This window comes from Macrobrachium nipponense, chromosome 1, assembly GCF_015104395.2.
Source record: "Macrobrachium nipponense isolate FS-2020 chromosome 1, ASM1510439v2, whole genome shotgun sequence".
Classification (NCBI taxonomy): domain Eukaryota; kingdom Metazoa; phylum Arthropoda; class Malacostraca; order Decapoda; family Palaemonidae; genus Macrobrachium; species Macrobrachium nipponense.
Genome location: NC_087200.1, coordinates 64860413 through 64880144, shown reverse-complemented (window position 1 = coordinate 64880144; position 19732 = coordinate 64860413). Strand labels below are relative to the sequence as shown.

General features: G+C 39.6%; 1 protein-coding gene across 5 annotated transcripts in view; it reads left to right on the top strand.

Annotated features, from left to right (window-relative positions):
• LOC135219370 (voltage-gated hydrogen channel 1-like) overlaps positions 1–19732 on the top strand; it is a 287846-nt gene that overhangs the window by 235901 nt on the left and 32213 nt on the right. For all 5 annotated transcript variants that reach the window (XM_064256083.1, XM_064256084.1, XM_064256085.1 and 2 more), the window contains exons 3-4: positions 5502–5696; positions 11571–11706. In XM_064256083.1, coding sequence (XP_064112153.1) covers positions 5502–5696; positions 11571–11706 — 331 coding nt within the window. The remainder of the gene's footprint in view (positions 1–5501; positions 5697–11570; positions 11707–19732) is intronic.

Here is a 19732-nt window from a genome sequence, read left to right as displayed (position 1 = left end):
TCCCTTTCCATTCGGCCCCTCCAATATTCAATTCCCCGGTAGTTCTTTCAAGCTATTCCCTGTCATCCATCGGTGGAAAGCTTTGGCGACAGAGATTCATTCCTTGTGGAACAAGGGAGCATTAGAACTAGCTTCCCTCATTTCGGGCTTTTACAGTCGAATCTTCGTAACCTCCAAGGTGGACGGTTCTTGGAGGCCCATCATAGATCTTTCAGGCCTGAACCGTTTTATCGTTTCCACGAAGTTTCGTATGGAAACAACTCAGTCGGTGCTGAGGTCAGTCCGAAAACACGACTGGATGGTCTCAGTGGACCTCAAGGATGCATATCTCACAACACATCCGGAATCTCGGAGATTCCTTCGTTTCTCAGGTCCACTGGGAACCTTCCAGTTCAAAGTCCTCTGTTTCGGACTAACCACAGCACCTCAGGTGTTCGCGAGGGTGGTGGCTCCTGTTTCTGCTATCATGCATCGTCAGGGCTTCCGCATGAGGAGGTACCTGGACGATTGGCTAATCCAAGCTTCTTCCAGGGAGGAGGCTCTAAGAGCAAGGAACTTCCTTTTAAAGCTCTGCGAGACATTGGAGATTCGTATTAACACGATGAAGAGTTCTCTGTCCCCTTCTCAGACTATTACCTATCTCTGCGTGGAGATTCAGACGCCTCTTTTGAAGGCTTTCCCACCTCGAGAACGAGTGCGGTCGATTATGAGACAAGTTGAGCTCTTCCTCTCGGACAAAGCGCAACTAGCAAAAGAATGGAGAAGTCTTCTGGGAAAGACGTCATCTCTGTCCCTTTTAGTTCTAGGCTATCGTCCCCGGATGCGTTCTCTGCAGGTATGTCTCAGAAATCGCTGGGACTTTCGGGAAGAGAATGCAGTGATAATCTGGGACAATTCCTGCCTCAAGGATCTTCGGTGGTGGTCAGAGGAGGCTTATCTGACCACCGGCGTAAGTCTTGCCCTCCTGACTCCGGACGTACATCTGTATTCAGATGCCTCGAATCAGGGTTTGGGTGCAACCCTGGAGGAAGCTCAGGCCGAGGGCCTTTGGAGGGTTTCGGATCGGAAGGAGTCAGTAAATTTCCGAGAATTAAGAGCCATAGAGGAGGCTCTGTTAAGCTTCAAAGATCAAGTCCGGGGGAAAGTTGTAGCAGTCTTTTCAGACAATGCTACGGCACCAGCTTACCTAAAGAGACAGGGAGGTACAAGGTCATCAACCCTGAACATCGTCGCGCAGAGAATCTTATGTTGGTGCGAAAGCCGCAAGACCTCATTACTTCCGCAGTTCATTGCGGGAAAGCTCAACGTCCTAGCAGATGCGCTGAGCTGTTTGAAAGAAGTCCATGGTAGCTAGCACCTTTAGGTTTCATTTACCAGATCTAATAGTAGAGTCCTTCATGGTCTCAGATCTTTTAAGATCAAACAACCGATCATTCCGCTTCAGGCCCCTCCGTGGGATTTAGCAGATGTTATAAAATTATTAAGCTCGCAAGCCTTTGAACCTCTGGAGAGTTTGTCCTTTCAAGAAATTACTGAGAAAGTTTTGTTTTTAGTATTGCTGGCTACGGCTAAAAGGGTGTGGGAAATTCAGGCTGTCTCGAGATTAATTTCGTTGCGGGGAAGGATTTATATCTCTCATATCTTCCGGAATTTGTGGCGAAGTCAAAGTTAGAAATTAACCCTCTTCCGAGAGAATTTAAGGTTTCATCTCTCGAGAATGTTGTCGGAGGTGACGTTGCCAAAATGCGTCTTTGTCCAGTGCGAGCAATTAAATACTACCTGTTGCTCACTGCCAAACTATTGCCGCAACTGCAGTCCTTATCGTTTCACCTAGGAATCCTTCAAGACCGCTATCGAAAAAAATGCAATCAGTTTTTTTTAAGGGAAGTAATCTCCCAATCCCTTCCCAGAGAGACAGTTTCGGAGAACGATGATCCGTGCCCTAGAGCGCATAGTGTCGGGTATAGCGACGTCATTGGCCTTCATGAGAAATTTCTCAGTAGGCAGGACTTTGGAAGCGGCGTCTTGGAAGTCAGTGTCAGTATTCACTTCTTTATACTACTTGAGAGATGTACAGTCCGAAAGTGGCGACAGAGGAGGACAAATGGCAGAAAACATGAACACTTAACTTTATGGAATACATTAAAAATGGCAGAAAAGATTAACACTAAAACACATTAACACTTCTTGATTATCTCCATCTTCGTCTCCATAGAAAGCATCCTTTTCTCTCAATGAACTTCAGCAACATTCTTGGGACCCATGGCCAATAATGTTAGTAATTAAGTTCACACACAACAAGATAAAGTAACTTACAGTACAACGAAAGTGAAATCATTAACATGAATTTACGTTAACAAACGAAATCTATGTGAACGAACAAATTCCAGGTGTTTATGATAACGCTGCCGCAAAAATTGGTCGAGGAATGCTTTTACATAGAGGCATGATGGGACAGATGCTGACCAATAGGAGAGCAGGACCTTACGGCGGTGACTAGCATCAGGAACCAATGGGAGAGCGGGAGGATGGTGGCGAGTCTACTGAGTTGGCAGCGTGCCAATCTCGGCGGGCAAATCTCGGACTTTACAGTACATACACCCATACACCCTTTCGCAACCTGAATTATTTTCGTACACAGAAGCAAAAAAATCTTCGTCTTTGCCTTCTTAACCTGGATTTTTTGTACGTAGGGACTTTCGTATGTAGGGGTATGACTGTATATGTATCACTGAAACATCTCAAGATAGTTATAATGAGCTGGAAGCTAAAGATAAAAGGAGGCCTTTAGAGAGAACCCCACCCAAAACCAAAAAGCCAACATGAGACCAGTTTGGACTGACAGGCACTCATCCTCTGGGACTGAGTCACCTTTTGCTCTGTGCTCCTTTCTCTTGGCACCAGAAAGCTCGAGTCAGGAGTTGCTCATGAGCCGATTTCGCTGCTGGCGACGTTGGGTTGCGTTAATACACCCTCAGTGTTCACTTATCTTTGAATTGCCCAGGCAGTCCAGGCACTCATCCATCAGGAAAAGAGTAGCCAATACCCGCTCCTCTCTCATGGGGCCTGACATTTGTAAGAGAGCAGGTTTTGTCGGTGGTGTTAGTACTTGATGAAGTTATCAGGGTGCAGCCTTGCTGCCCTCAATGTCATCTGACTTGTCACCTGGTTGGTCACCTGACTTTTGTACAGACGGACTAACTGTGCACTTACTCTTTATCCTTTACCTCAGTTCGGCGGCATTATGGTAAGAGACTTTGAGTTCTTAGTATCTTAGACTTTGAGTTGAGTTTCTAACTTGGCATATGATATATTTTTATTTGTTCTTTTATTTCCTGTTATTAATTTTTTTTTTTTTCCTTTTCCATTAATTGAATTAGGTTGGTTCCTCCTATTCTGCGCGAAAGGGAAATTTTATTCAGATTCCCCCCTCCTTTTCAACGTGGTTAATTGGGATAGATAAATTATATTAAGGTAATGTTTATTAATATGGAATTTTTATAATAAAATTAGTATTAGTAATACATACCTGTATAATTTATTTAGTCCCACCCATCCTACCCCATGATCTGCCTATCACAACTAATTTTCAAGGCAAGGTTTGGTAACTGTCAACGGCAGTGTTGCCAACTGGCAGACAGAATAGGAGGTAACAGGGTTGCCAATTTGGTAAATTTTGGTCCGGTTTTTGGGGATTTAGGGCTAGATAAATTATAAAGGTATAAATTATAAATTATAAAATGGAAATATTATAATCAAATTAATATTAATTTGATTATAATATTTCCATTTTTGGTTCAATCTTAAGATCTTACCAAACATACGTCAATCCGTTCAGGATGGATAGCACCGAGAGGTTTGAATGCCTCTCCAGTGCTACTGTTTTGGGAACAACCAGTTCGGCTTGAACTAAGTCGTCTTCGGTATCCTGTTATCACCGTAGAAGTCTTCCTTCGGGAAAACTTCACCTTCGCTCTCTTCATTAGAGAAAGAAAGTCTGCTTCCAGTCCTTATTCTTGTCCCTTGAATGAAGAAGAATTAGGCTGGAGTGCGATTTACAGGAACTACAAATATACTACGTATATCCATCCATTATGGGTTAAATATGTAAGTAATCCAGGACCATCACTGTCACCAGGTTCTATAGGAGGGACTCTGTAACCAAGAGTTGACCATTTTATTCTTAAACCTATTCTAGGTTTTGGTTTTTTCCATATGTCGTGCAACACAAAACAAATAATTTTAACTCATGTCATTACACTTTTATACAATATGGAATGGTCAACACTACACCTACTAAAACTTACTAGAGATCAGGGCAGTGGAAAGCCCATCAAAGATGCCCAGCAGGTTTATCCCTGGTCTGAAACAAAGTCATAATGGAAAGTTTGCTTCTTTGAATAAAATGATCATGAGATTGCTTTGATATTCATTTTGTGGAAGGAAAGTGTTTTTAGCAATTGGGAATTCAGAAAGAACAAGACTACCTGCAGAGTAGCCATTACATCCGCAGGTTCGACAGTTGTTTGGGATTACAGGAGCACTCAAAAGTAGACTTATTAGCTTGCAGATGAACAGGAACATCCAGTCAATTACTACTCCTCTGAGGACCCTCAGGACTGAGCAATGGATGTTTCCTTAGGTTTGACCTGATTCAGACTCATAGGCCTTCCCCCTCTATCTACTGTAAGGCAATATTGAGAAAATTTCAAGTTTAAGAATTGCATAGTGACAGTGACTACTGTAGAGCCCTAATAGAGACTGAAGGTTTGTTAGCTTTGAAAAATACAAATCGATTTGAAAAATTATCACATTTTATGTAAAAGCGTACATTTATATCATAAAGGTACGTATTTATTTTTAGTTACTGTCATTTTAAAGGGCTTTGAGACCCAGGCTCAGGGGTCCCCTCACTACTTTTTTCAATCTGGCTCAATTGAAGTGGTTTTCTTCATAAGGCTGCTCTGCTGCGCATGTACGACAGCCTTGCTCCCTGAATGGAATCTAGCTTCTGGTGGTAGTAAGATCCAGTAAGGATTACAGGTCAGGTAAGAATGTTTTGGGTTTCATGCAAGAAACCTTATGCTTGATTGGCTGAACGGATTTTTGTCTAGCTGTACTACACACCATCCTCTTCTCAGTGTGGGAATCAGCTAACTTTGACTAGTTAAGATTCTTCCCAAATGTAAATTTTCATAAATTTATTATTTGGATACTTACCTGCTGTTAAGGTAGACCCCACCCAGCCTCCCCACAATTTAGTGGGCTGTCAAGAGCTAAAATATTCGAAACACACCTGTTGGAGGACAAGTGTACTAGACAGTCATCTTTGCAGCCATTCAATCTTGTTATAAGCTAATTTTAACAGTAGGTAAGTATCCAAATAGTAATAAATTTTATTATGAAAATTTGTGTTCTTTTGATAATTACATGTATGGTTAGCTTGTATCTTTTTTTAATACTTGAAATACTTAAATAAAGTAATTTTTCTTTTATTGCAGGTTTTGATTGTGTCTTTGGTGGTAATTGACACAATTCTGGTTATCACTGAGTTACTCTTCGATTTGGAGATGGATGGTGAGGTCTCATCTGTGCCATTTGTCTTACACACTTTGTCACTAAGTCTTCTTGCACTGTTTGTTGTGGAGATTTTCCTCAGGATTTATGCTTACCATTTTGATTTCTTCACTCGAAAGGTATGTACTGTACTAGTACTGTTATTTTGTTCTTATACCATAGTAGGTGAAAGAGAAGCTTTAGCTAGTACTAAAAGGAGTACAGGGGAACCGTACAGATTCCCGAAAGCTATCTCTTTTCTGTTTTAAACTTAAATATATGTACATTTACATAACTGTGGATTTGTTTCTCCACTAAAAGGAGTATTAAGTAATTGGATCTTTTAGTACTATAGTAATTATATAAATAATACTTCAGTTATCTGGAACTCAGCATTTATCTGACACCCGGATCAGGGACCAAGGCCCCAAAAAGATATGTGATATACTAGGGGTCACTGAATGTTGAAAATTTCAGGCCAGTCAGGGTTGCATGTCATTGTGATGAAAAAAGTAGTATTTCCTTACTTTCCGGTTTGAAGGACCACAGAAAAAATTATTACTGTGGTGAAATTATATCCTCTTATTGCTCAAAATGGTCCACAGCACATAATTTTCTTTAAGAAGGCAACAACGGTAGGAATTTTAGGCACTGGAATTTTATTACAAACCAGAAATCAACTTGTATTTACCTTAAATCTTGTTGGTAGTCGCCAAATGCAGACACGAGAACTAACCTAGCATTCTTATATAACTCCTATACACATTTGGCCAAACATGCAAATTAACTTATATAAGATACTTAGCTGGTTCGTCGTCTTCAGGAAGATAAGTACACTTAATTACATAGTATAACCAATACAGAATAGCAGCGCTCGCCACTATTGCGATCCAAGAATGTCCCCTTAAATTGCCATGTGTGCACAATAACCCGGACAGCCGCACATTACCCCAACATTAAGGCGGGGAAAAAAAAAAAAACGAAGGGAAACTCTTGTCGCATTTGCGAAATACAGGCAAAAAAATATCACAATTAAAAATAATTTATAATCATTAATTAGTAAATCACAAAATTCAAAGTAAAGTTAATGATAAAGAAATTAACACCTTTTCTTTTAATGGAAATGAAAATTAAATGTGTCATTTTATGACATTCTCGAGCCAAGCCCCCAAAAAATTAAGTAACAAAAAAGGGTGATTTCTCACATAAGAATTAAACTTAACTTACAGAGCTCCTTGTTTTATGAGCTCCCTCCTCTCTAGTGTAGCTCTAGTTTTGTTAGCACGTTGAGGACGTGTTTCAATCATTTGACCAGGGGGATGAGGCATTTCAGAACTAGGAACATCAGTGTTCACATTATCATCAAGATTACCTATAAGTTCCTCATTCACTAGTTCACTAACCTCGAAAGGTACAAGCTTTTCAACTGTTCGTGTACTGACATGACCTTTGCAGTACACATCTACAGAACGTATGACTCCTTCTGAATCAGGTTGAAGTTCAACAATTCTACCTAAAGGCCACTCACTTCTTGGAGATTCAACTTGGACCAAAACAACATCCCCAACTTTAAGATTATTCAATTCCCTAGCTCTATCAGAACCGTAATGACGTTCTCTTAAGGAAATTATATATTCATTCTTCCAGACCTTCTCAAACTTGGAAATGATACAAGACAATAAGGAAAATTGCTTATTCAATTGATTGCGGTCCATGTAAGTAGGATCAGATTCATCTGCTAAAACTACTGGTGGCATAGCTTCAATCGATCTGCCATATAGGAGATGTGAAGGTGACAAGGGTTCTGGAGACATCTTATCACTGTTGATATAGGTGAGCGGTCTATTATTAACACAAGATTGAATCTCAACAACCACAGTCTGGAGTTCATCTAAACTGACTCTTTTATGATACAAAACCTTTTGCAAGCAATTCTTAACAACCTTAATCATCCTCTCATAGAAACCACCTTGCCAAGGTGCTCTGGGAGCGATGAATTTCCAAACAATACCACGATTACTAAAATATTCTCGTGTTTGAGGATCACTACATATTTCCTCATGAAACTTGGCAGTTGCTTTAAAGTTTGTCCCATTATCTGAAATTATTTGTTTGGGAACAGACCAGGTGCCACAAAACCGACGAAAAATTAGTTAGAATGATTCTACTGTCATATCTAAAGCCACATCTAGGTGAACTGCTCTTGTAGCTGTACAAGTAAATAAGCAGATATAAACCTTCCTTGGCTCATTATCTTCGGTCTTTGTAATGACAATAGGTCCAGAATAATCAACACCTACATTCTCAAATGGTCTGTTCAAAACAACTCTTATGTAAAGGTAAAGAAGGGGGACCAGGGTAAACACAGGGTTTACCTTCAACTTTCCTACATAGAACACATTTTCTAATCACTTTGCGTAAGAGAACACATTTTCTAATCACTTTGCGTAAGAGAACACATTTTCTAATCACTTTGCGTAAGAGAACACATTTTCTAATCACTTTGCATACTGCTTGTCTTCCCTTGGGAATCCAAAGTTGTCGACAAATAGTAGCAAGAGTTTCCTGTACTCCTCCATGTAAATTATACCTATGTGCCTTGAAAATGAAAAGGTTAGTTAAATGTTCTCCCTGTGGAACTAGTGCAGGGCATTTGGAATTCACAGCAATCTCAGCATGCTGGAGGCGATCTCTTGACCTCATCAATCCAATGGATGGATCAAAATACAGACCTAAGTCCTTTATCAAATCAGAACATTCAACAGACAAGCTATGTGGTTTCTGCAAAAGATCATACAAGCTCTTAAATTCAATAGGATCAGGATTCACAGAGTAAAACAGCCAAGAAAAAGTTTCTTTAAACTTAGTTGATAATATCTCAGCCAATAAACTGCTGGCTCTGGTAAAGTTATCTTTGACACTCGATTTGGTGATATCTTGAGTAACAATTTTTTCAGAAACTGAAATACATATTTCGTTATCATGAAAATCTCCAGAGAAGAACATTCTCTAACTTCAAACAAACATTCAACCTTAAATGGATCAATTTGTCTCTTCGCTGTTATCTCATAAACTACAACTTCATCCTTTTGACTTGGCCACAAACTTTCACATGGTAGCCAAGAAGGACCTTTAAACCATAAAGAATTTGACACTAAGTCTTGAACTTCAACTCCACGAGTCACTAAGTCAGCAGGATTTTCTCCAGTAGATACATGAAATATTTGATAAATGGCTGACACTTCTCTGATCTCAGCCACCCTGTTCTGGACATAAGTAATTTTGCAATTATCATTTCTGACCCACTGAATAGCAGCCTTATTATCAGACCAAACCACAGTTCTTGAAATATTAATATCACTTAAAATTTTGTGAATGCAGTTGGCTAATTTAGTTCCTAACCAAATTGATGTCAGTTCCAATTGTGGAAGAGTTTTTGTTGTAAGGGGAGCAACCTTAGCTTTTGCCATAACAAGATTACTTTCTCCATTTCCTACCAAATAGGCTGCACAACCATAAGCTTTGGTCGAGCTATCACAAAATATGTGCAAAACATAGTTTACTCCTTGAGTTGCAACTTTGCGAGGTACTGAAAATTCACTAAGTGCCTTGAAGTCTTCATATAATTCCATCCAACTACTTGAAAATTCTTCACCTAATGGGTCATTCTAGGAGACATTAGTCCTCCAAGCAGCTTGAATAAGGATTTTACCCCTTATGATTACTGGACAAAGGAATCCTAGTGGATCAAAAACCGTTGAGATCAAACTAAGTAAATTGCATTTTGTGATTACTTCAGGTACAAATATTTTAGCTGATTTCAGACTAAGCATGTCTGAGTTGACATCCCAATTCAATCCAAGAACTGAAGTAGTGGTAGGAACAACATAACCACTGTTATCTTCTTCAATTTTAGTTTTAAGTTTCTCATTGTTAGTTACCCAAGTCCTGAGTGGCATATTGGCACTCCTCAGTTGCTTGTTAGCCTCCGCATAAAATTCTAACAATTCTATTTCATTGGACATACTACCCTGAAGACAACATAAAAGGATTTGGCAATCAAATTCTTAAAGGGGCTACCTGACCTACTCAAATGATAGCCAAGTGTTGCCACCAACCACAGAAACCTGACAAAATCTCGATCAACATTCTGCAGGCCTACCCGCAAAAAGGCCTTGCTAATATCTGAACAAAATGCAAAATCATTGACCGATGTCAAAGAATGCCTTAGCCTTCTTTGTAAGAAGCGTTATTACGGAGGCGCATAAGAACTGCCTAGATGACTCTTTTAAACTCTTGAGAGTGAGAGCTCACGAAGTAAGAGCTATCGCAACGTCTATTGCCTTCCAGAGAAATATGTCGCTTAAGAATATCTTAGAAGCAACATATTGGAGGTGCAACTCGGTGTTTGCATCTCATTACTTGAAGGACGTGCGAGTAACGTATGAGAAATGTTTTTCTCTAGGTCCGTTTGTGTCAGCGGAGACGGTTCTGGGTATTGGAGCAAGCGCCGATCCTTAATTTTGTGTACGTAACCCTCTTGTCGGATACGTTCTTGGCTTCCTGCTGGAAGAAGTGTCAGATGTCGCACAGGCGGCCGTCGCTTCGGTTCAGTAAGGAACTCCAGTGGTATCTGACTACAGAGGGGTAAAAAATTTTTTTTTTGTACTTTAGAGTGTGCGTTTTACACTGTATTTCGAGTTATGGGTTGTTTGTGAAGAGTTTGGGGGATAACTCTTGACAATCTTAGAACTAACACAGGTGTTAGGATCGGGTGATCGGGATCGGTTGTGTGCTCCTTAAAATAAGGCGTGTTGTCATATAAGTGGATTAGCACCCATTGACAAATGCCAGTCAGGCTCTGCCGAGTAAGTGGATAAGACCCCATCGACAGACCCACAAGAACTCTTGGCCACAGATCGCTATCTCGCTAAGGCTCTTGAGGTGAAGCAGACTCCCAGGCAGTAGCCACGAAGTCTTCCACCTAATCAGGTAGGAACCAAGGTCTATAAATACCTACAACATATGTTGTTTACCTGTCTGTTCAGTAGTTAGCTGTCTCTTACCCTCCACCAAAGGGTGTCAATCAGCAAAGTATATATCTGACAGGGAAGTTGAATGTATGAAAATGATATTGTTATGATACAATAAAGTTTCATACATACTTACCTGGCAGATATATACGATTGATGGCCCACCCAGCCTCCCCGCAGGAGACAGGTGGAAGAGAAAATCTGATAGAAAACAGGAATGGTTCCTAGTCCTGCCACCCAGAGCAGGGTGGTAGATCACCTGACCTACCTGTAGCGAGTGCCGCGAAATTTGAATTTCTGTCGGGGACGACGGAGTCTATAGCTAAGTATATATCTGCCAGGTAAGTATGTATGAAACTTTATTGTATCATAACAATTATCATTTTTCCTAACTATACAAACCTGAGGTCCTTTACACATAGTCCCACCTCATGCCACCCCTCCCTCTGTTTTTTCCTGGGCCTAAAGCAAAGTGGATCTTCACCTCCCAGTCGCACGGTGCGGACTGTCGGACAAGCAGTTAACTACCGAACTCCCTTGTTCGAAGCTTACGACTGGTTCCAGCTGCCGCAAGTTACATTCCTATTGTAAAGGATCTCAGGTTTGTATAGTTAGGAAGAATGCAATTTTCGACAAATTGTTATTTTTATTTTACAAAATGATATATATAATATAATTAAAATAATCTTCAAGCTAGGAACATTACTAGTGATTCTGCAGTACACTGATAATTTGGTTATTTGTAGTCACTTAACAGAGCGGGTTAACTTATTAAAACTTCCAATCCTCAATCCTCATTAAGGGAATTGTAAGTTCATTGTAGATTGGTATTAAATATATATCATCTTTTGAATACTGGTTTACTTTTGATATACTCGCAGAAAAAGCCGTTGACATTTGGACTGATATTTCTACCAATTTTACTTACATGATCAGAATGCCCTGTGTATTTGTATTTTAATCTTTTTCCTAATTTTGAAGGGCGATTTATTTGATACCATCGTGGTGATTATTGCCATATGTTTGGATGCTGTCTACCTCCACTCTCATGATGCACATTCTGGAGTTGGCCTTATCATTGTTCTGAGACTCTGGAGAGTTGTGTGCATACAAAATGGTAAGTAATTATTTTTTCTTAACTTTGACATAGAGGCAGTCCCCGGGTTACGACGGGGTTCCGTTCTTGAGACGCGTCGTAAGCCGAATATCGTCGTAAGCCGGAACATGGTAAAAAATCCTAAGAAAATCTTACTTTTTATGCTTTGGGTGCATTGAAAATGATGTAAACTGCATTCTTATTGCATTTTTCATCAAAAAACCTTGAAATATTGATTATTTTGCATTTTTGGTGTCATATTTCATCTGCCGGATCAACGTTGTAAGCGTCGTAAGCCGAACGCGTTCGACGGGTTGGCTTACGATGTTCCGAGGTTAAGGCACTTTTCAATTATATTCATCAGAAATTATTTCCAGGGTTACGACACATGTTCCAGGGTTACGGTGCCTACAACAGTGATCTGGCAGAAGAAATATGACACCAAAAATGCAAAATAATCAATATTTGAAGGTTTTTTTTTGATGAAAAATGCAATAAGAATGCAGTTTACATAGTTTTGAATGCACCCAAAGCATTAAAAGTAAGGTTTTCTTAGGATTTTTGACAATGTTCCGGCTTACAACAATTTTCGGGTTACGACGCGTCTCAAGAACGGAACCCCCGTCATATCCTGGGGACTGCCTGTAGTGGCTTTCTCTAATATAATAACAACCATCAATTACCTTCACTTTTCACCAGAGATGAGTATAACCATTAAAAGGCATAGATTAAAAGTAGAAGTAAAATAAACAATTTAATAACAAAATAAACATTAAGATTCTGAATTGCTGTAGCAGTAGAACAATACTTAATTTGCATAAATTCCGGAGGCTTTGTTGGGACCCTAGAGTAAAAATCACCTGCTGTAACCTAGTGTATGATTGTGGCGAATAGACGAGTTTCAGCTTTTCACTAATGATGGTCATCAACTGCAGTGAACATTCACACGAGTATGGGCCCATATGGTGATTTGTAGCAGCTGTCTCGACTGTCATCTAATTGTCCAATTTATGACAACTGGGATGCAGGCTTCCCTCAGTTAAGATACTAACATCGGTAGGGGGAATGGGGCACTACCTCTTTGTGGCTAATAAAACACATGAATTAGCAGTTTAAAAATGGGGTGCACTTCAAATCACTTATTCCAAAACAAATATTAAGTCCTATTTCCCATGCATAACAACTGGTAATATCCCAAGAGCTCAATGTTAGTTGATGAAGCAGAAGAAACTAATTGTCTGAGTAAAATGTAATCGAGGCAGCGAAGAAAGAGATTCACAAGTTGGCAAGGAGGGTAAAGTAGCAAGGGCAAGCAGGATTTAGTAGTAGGGGCAAGGAGAATAGAATAATAGTAATAGAATCGTAGTCGAAAGTGAACATACGAGGTAAAAGGGATCATCATTCAAAACAACAGTTACAGAAATAGTAATGAAAATAAGAATGGTATTAAATAAAAAATGTGAGATTTATGTATCTGGTTTCAGTCGCAACCAGAAGCCGTTGAATTGGTGCCATCTACCAGTGATGGGAAAACTAAGACATTGTATACTACTATCTTTATACCTATTCCTCAATCGTTGTTCATTTAGGTAACCAATAGAACTATGGGACCAAAATTTCATAATCAGTCAATCAATAGATTTCTGTACACCTCAGGGTGAATAGATCGCATAACAGGAAGGACTTTATCCTACCTGCTAATTATATCAGCCACTAGATTGTGCTTACTGAAGACAGTTTTGGATATAAGTATATCTATTCATCTTCCCAGAGGACAATTCTGGAAATCAGTATGACATCTATTCATCCTCCCACATTTAAATATCCATAAGTAGATGTACATTGCTGGAGACTATGTCCCACTTTCATTTCAGAGTTGTCAGACATTACTCTATAACTTTATCAAACAGGTTACTTAGAAAGCCCAAAGAGTGAGAACACTTTCTATAGCCTAGTGATCTCATTGCAGCTTGTGTCATCATGGCATCATTGCTCTTGGTAATTGTATTAAGGGGGCTGGCCGGAACCTTTATATATGGGGGTATGGGGCGAAAAATACAGTCATGAAAAAATTTATGGACCTTCGTCTGGCAATGGAGAATAAGTATACAAAATATTTCATCAAAATTCCACTTACTTTCATAGTTACAGGGTAATTAGTAAACGTAACCCAATAAGCCAAAAACATTAATCCGTACAAGAAAATACAATATTTCTTCTGTTATTGTAAATTTGGATAATTATTGTCAAAGAAATTGTGAGCAATGGCATCTGTAGAGATTCCATGAGTCGCAGAAGGGAAGTCAGCTACCAACCACATTTCAGTGCGAGCACAAACCTCATGTAGTGTACACACATGAGTTTCACCTCTGACATTCGCTTGCTTTTACGTATGTTTATCCTTGTTTCAGCTAGAATTTCATCATGCCAATGAGGAAAAGACAAGCAAAACATCTTGCTAACATACAGACGAAGAAAATTCGCTCTAATATGATTACAGAATATCATAATATACGCGATATTAGCATAGTTAGTGAAGAGAAAGAGGGAGGGGTGTGTAGTAAGGAACCCCCCCGTGTTGCCTGATGCACATGTCACACTGTGCCCCAGGCTATGATTTTTGAGCAAAGGGGTCTTCATTTATGATAAATAACAGTTTTGGTTTATTCATACCCAAAAAGGAATATGAAATTCATAATAATCATGATTTTTTAACATTGTCTTTGTAAAAAGAGTGTTGTCTTGGTAAAAAGAGAGTACACGTTCGAGTTTCACCTCTGACATTCTCTTGCTTTTACGTTTGTTTATCTTTGTTTCGGCAAGAATTTCATCATGCCAGTGAGGAAAATACAAGGAAAACATCTCACTAACATACAGAAGAAGAAAATTCGCTGTAATAAGCTGAGTTAGTGAAGGAGAGAGAGAGAGTTGTGTAGGAAGGAGTGCCCTGTCTTACCTGACGCAGTGCCCCAGGCTACGATATATGAGCAAAGGGATCGTCGTATCTGATTAAATTTTGATAATACCCAAAAATGAAATACACATTCATAGTAATCATTATTTCTTAACATTGTCTTTATAAAAATACAAAGGAAAACTTTGAACACCCGTACCTCAAAACTATACTTATTGACCTTCAAATTCTATCTTCTCACTTAGTTTTAAAGCTGTAGTATTGAAATTTGGTATATAACTTAGAAAGACATTATAGAACAATCAAATAGGGCTATTTTTTCCCAATTTTGTTTTTTGTCTTTTTTTATATTTTTTTTCCTGATTTATAGGGTTTATTTTTTTACCATAATGAAAAATTCATATTAGCAAAAAAATGACCTTTAGAAAAAAAACTTCATTTGATTGGAGGTCTACATCAGGTCTATATATGATAGTAATCCCAGGTCTTAATATTAAATGTCAAGGGAGGAGATAGAATGTGAAAAATGGTTATTTTCGGGATAAATCACCCTGGTGTCACAAAACCGAAGTTCAGAGGCAAAAATCATATGTGGTTTGGAGATGTCCCAAGTCACCTTATTAAGTGGTATGGATGTCAAAGTCCTGTCCTTAAAAAATGGCATTAGCTGGCCGGCCCCCTTAACCATGGCAGCTAGAAATAGGTCCTGTTCCATATCAGTAGATCTCAGACTAAAAAATCCAGTGAGTGCAGCATATATGAGAGACTTCTAACTAACTTTTGTTTTAAGACATTGGTTAATTTTTTTAATATAAAATCGTACCTTATAGTATTGAGGAAGCCACCAGTCTTTTTTTTAGTTTGGCTAGGTAGTCAGATTCTCAAGCAACTTCCAGTAGCATATCTCTGGCCCTCATTCTAACACCTGTCTGTTAGCTGCAACAAGCATCACCCCTAGGAACATTTACCTGGCATTTACTGCATTTGTATGCAGGAAAATAGATTTGAAAGATGTACAGATCGGTGACTTTTTTGCCAAGACTCAGAGGTCTGGAAAAACTAAGCCCTATTAATAATAATAATAATGCCATGAGAAACCATGACAGCAGCAATTGTTGGAGAAAAGGAATATCTTCTCAGTTGAAGGAGAGAGTAATAAGAAGAGGTTATGATTTAAGGCTCAGACCTACTTTTGTATCTAACAACAGTTGCTATCTTCGTATGAGGTGTCAGTGCTTCTAGTACTAATTGGAAAATATCAGGTTATTGAGGAGGAATGAGTGAATGGTGCATATGACTTGAGGCAGAGAAATTGTGGGATTTGAATGAAGCTTACATATTACCAGGTACAGATGAATCACATGCAAGTAGGTACAGTTGTGTTGCACACACGGGTAGAGGAGGTTTTTTGGATATTTGTTGCTAGTAAGCCATGAGAGAAAAATAGGTAGTAGAAGAAAAGGCATGCTATATAGGTTAGACTTGGGGAGAGAACAGTCATGGGAGCACAATTCCCTAATGCAAATACTAGTAGGCCCACTGTACAAAGCTGTACAAAAAGGATTTATGAATTTTGAAGGGAGTAAAGGTCCATTCTGGGGATTGTTATGGACTTGTCAGTGAACTAAGCTTGCTAGACTTGGAATAACGTCTGATCGCAAGAGTGATTGGCTCAGAAAAAGGTATAGCCGACAAATCACCAATATCAAATGTGAGGGCTTGTAAACAACTTGAAAAATGCCAGTGTCTCCTTGTTGGCCTATTATAGCTGTGAGTATGGCTCCCTTGCAAGGCATGATTAAATGAAGCAGTTGCAATATGCACCTCTACCTCGCTACAGAAATCTAAGGCGCTGCTGATGGACGACTGAATGACTGAAGGGGCACCACCAGGCAGCCCTAGTTACTTACTGAGGGGATTCACATGAGCATGTAAGATGAGTTACTGGTACTAGCATGTATACCAGCACATGTTGCCGTGGGTATGCAACTTTAGAGAGGCACAGTGTAAACCTCAGTACAGATATTCTACTTATGATGGGGTTAGGTTCCAAAAAACCCATCGTATGTCGAAAAAATCGTATCTCGAATATAGCCTAGCTTACACTAGGGTAATCAGTACCATCTTTACATATAGGGTAGCGTACCCTACACTACAGAGTATACTTATACATATATGGCATAGTAATTATTAATTTCAGCTAATTCTCTAGGTTCGATGCATATTGGCTTATGATAATTCAATACTAAGGGATATTGAATAACATTAACAAGTTAGCCTAGCGTATATGATGATAGATACCATGGTAAATCGGACTCAGATTTGGACCGATATCGGCATTATTGAGCGATACCTATCAGGCTGCTGATGCCTACATATAATTATGGAATAAAAACCTAACGAAAATGCATCTTTTCAGTGAATCTTTTAAAAATTATATATTACTCTGTCCTATTATATTGTATGTATTCTCATATTACATATTGTATCATAAAATAATAACAAAGCTGTCAATGTTTTGGTTTGGAAATCACATGATGGCGAATACGACTTTATTTCGTCGTATTTAACTCAGTTTGGAGCGAATTGTTTTGCTACTAGTTAGCAAAATAGAATAACTTATATGAGACAAGGTCATCTTTTCGTTATGAGACATCTTAATTTTAAGTCGAAATATGAATTTAATACGTCTCGTTGAGAAGTAAATTATTTTTTCGTTAACAGATTGCTTTGTTGGCATGTTTATTGTGTAAGGAAAATTATGTGATTCCATTCGCTATTTTCACTTGATTTCTTCTTAATACGAGCTTTACTGTTACGTTATTTATCTTTTGTTGGCGTGAAAACAGCAGTAAACTGTATTTTCAAGACATGAAGTTTTGATTAAAATGATTCTCTCTCAACTTTATCTAGGGCTGTGTTTGATCGGATAAGTTTACTGGAGTTTTATCTTTGTCACCGATGCACAATAACAGTCATTATCAGCTCAAAAAGTGTTCTCAGCTTCAGCTACAACTTTAAATTAAACAGTATGTTTCCTTGCTGATCTTTGATCTATAGCAAACAAAGTTAATAACATCATTTATAATATAAATGCAGTAATTGTTTACTATCGTACAATGGTTGAAATACAAGCCAAGTGGATGTTATCCAATTCGGATGTACTTAGCAAAATGTTTCTCGTTCAGTTGTTCACGACTGTACACATTTACCAAACGAGTAAAATGTTGAAGCAAAACTTTCATTATTCTCTTTAGCTTTATTTTTTTTCTTTTAACTTATTTAACTAGAAGATGGGTTAGAGTTAGGCAATTGTAATTTGGTCTGTCTCTCTTGCTGCCTGGTTGTATGCTGTTGGGCTGCACCTGTTACGAGTAAAATTTAAAAATATTTTCAAAATATTGTCATATCAGTATTAACTGCTAACTCCATCGTAAAATCGGATTATCTTAAGACGAATTATCGTAACTCGAACACTACCTGTACTTATAGAGCTAACTGACAAGCCTTTATTAGAGGAGATCTCTTAGAGTGAGGAGGAAGCTTACAGCCCTCTAAGTCCAGTGAAGGAGCTAGAGCCTTTGGTAGAATAGCCAAAATCCTTATAGTTTGTATTCCATTTATACTTTGTTCATACGCGAACAAATCTTCGGTCTTAACAATAGCATAATTTTCTAGTGCCCAGCTGGATCCAGTTAATTCACAAATGGAAAGCAAGAAATCTTGTGGGGTGTGGCAATGCATGCGTATATCGGGTGAAAACTGGTCAAGGACCATGCACCCACTCCACCGCAGTTAGAGTTGCGGTTGCCCTCTCTTGGCCTTTAACCCGGTTCATTGCCCGTTTTCGCTTGTGATTGTGTGTGTGTGTTTGTGTGTGTGTGTGTGGTGCTTGTATTATGGATTCTTCTGCTCCTTCCCGGCCTTGCCGATGTATGTGCCTGGGAACTCAAGGTTTCCCATGTATTTGTTTCCTGGCTTCTTCAGCAACAGACCCACACTCCACATGCAGTAGGCGTCGTGCTAATGTTTGTACCATAACAAATCCCTGCCCGGAATGTCGTGCGTGGCCTAGAGAGCAGTGGAAGTTGTTTTTTAGTAAGAGGGAGCATTGTAGAGTTTCTACCCTTCCTTCATGGGAAGGGTTTTCATCTCCTCGTCCCGATGTTTTGTCTTCTGCTGCAGTCACACCCCATGCTAGAGTTGTGCTTTTGTCTCCTTCCTTTACTTTCATCGATTCGTTGTTGTAAGTATCGGGAGGCCCTCAGGCTGATTTATTGTGTAATGTTGCCCCCTCTTCCTTGGGAGTTAGGTTTGCTTCCTGCAAGGGAGGAGGCTTTTTCATCAGTTTCTTTTGTTTCAGGGTTGGAGGCATCGAAAATGGCGGCACTCTGGGGGTCACTTGGGCTATGGGGTTTACCCTTCTTGGAGGGTTTGCAGATGCACTTCATGGATGCTTGCCTCCCCCTCAGGCTACCCAAGCACTCCCCCCTCCTCTTGGCCTCGTCTTCATTGGTAGCTGGGGTCAGCCATATTGTATTGCTCTGCCAGTGAATTTGCCGCTTTCTTGAGTCGGAGACATCACATGGTCAGCCATTTTGTGTCCCACCAGTGGTGCCTGCCGCTTCCTCGGGTCGAGGGGAAGCCTTGACGTCAGCACCGCTGGTCATGTCACTTCCATTGATAACGTCACTCCCAGTTCCCTCTGCTGCACTGTCTCGCTCTTCTGTGTTGTCATCACATGCTCCCATGATGTCATTGCTGTCTTCCAGTACGCTCTATCTCCCTTCCATGTCGTCTGTGCCCTCTCATGCTGATCCATCTGAGGCTTTATGTCGGGGGTTCTTAAGAGATTGTACTCTGTTTTTGGGAGCAAGTGTGTTGCATGCCCCCCCCTCCTGCCAAGAGGATGTGTAAGGAATAAGTGCTGTCATACTTTCCTTTTCCCCTATCTCTGCCGCGTCAGCGTATCAAGTGTTGGAAGATTAAAGACTTTGCCTCTTCTTCATCCACGAGTGAGGAGTGGCTCGCCCTTGTTCCTGAGAGTGTTAATGTTTCATCCCTTGTGTAATCTGCAGTAGCTGCTTCGCCCTCTGCTTTGAGTCACGAGTGTGTTACAACCTCACACGTTCG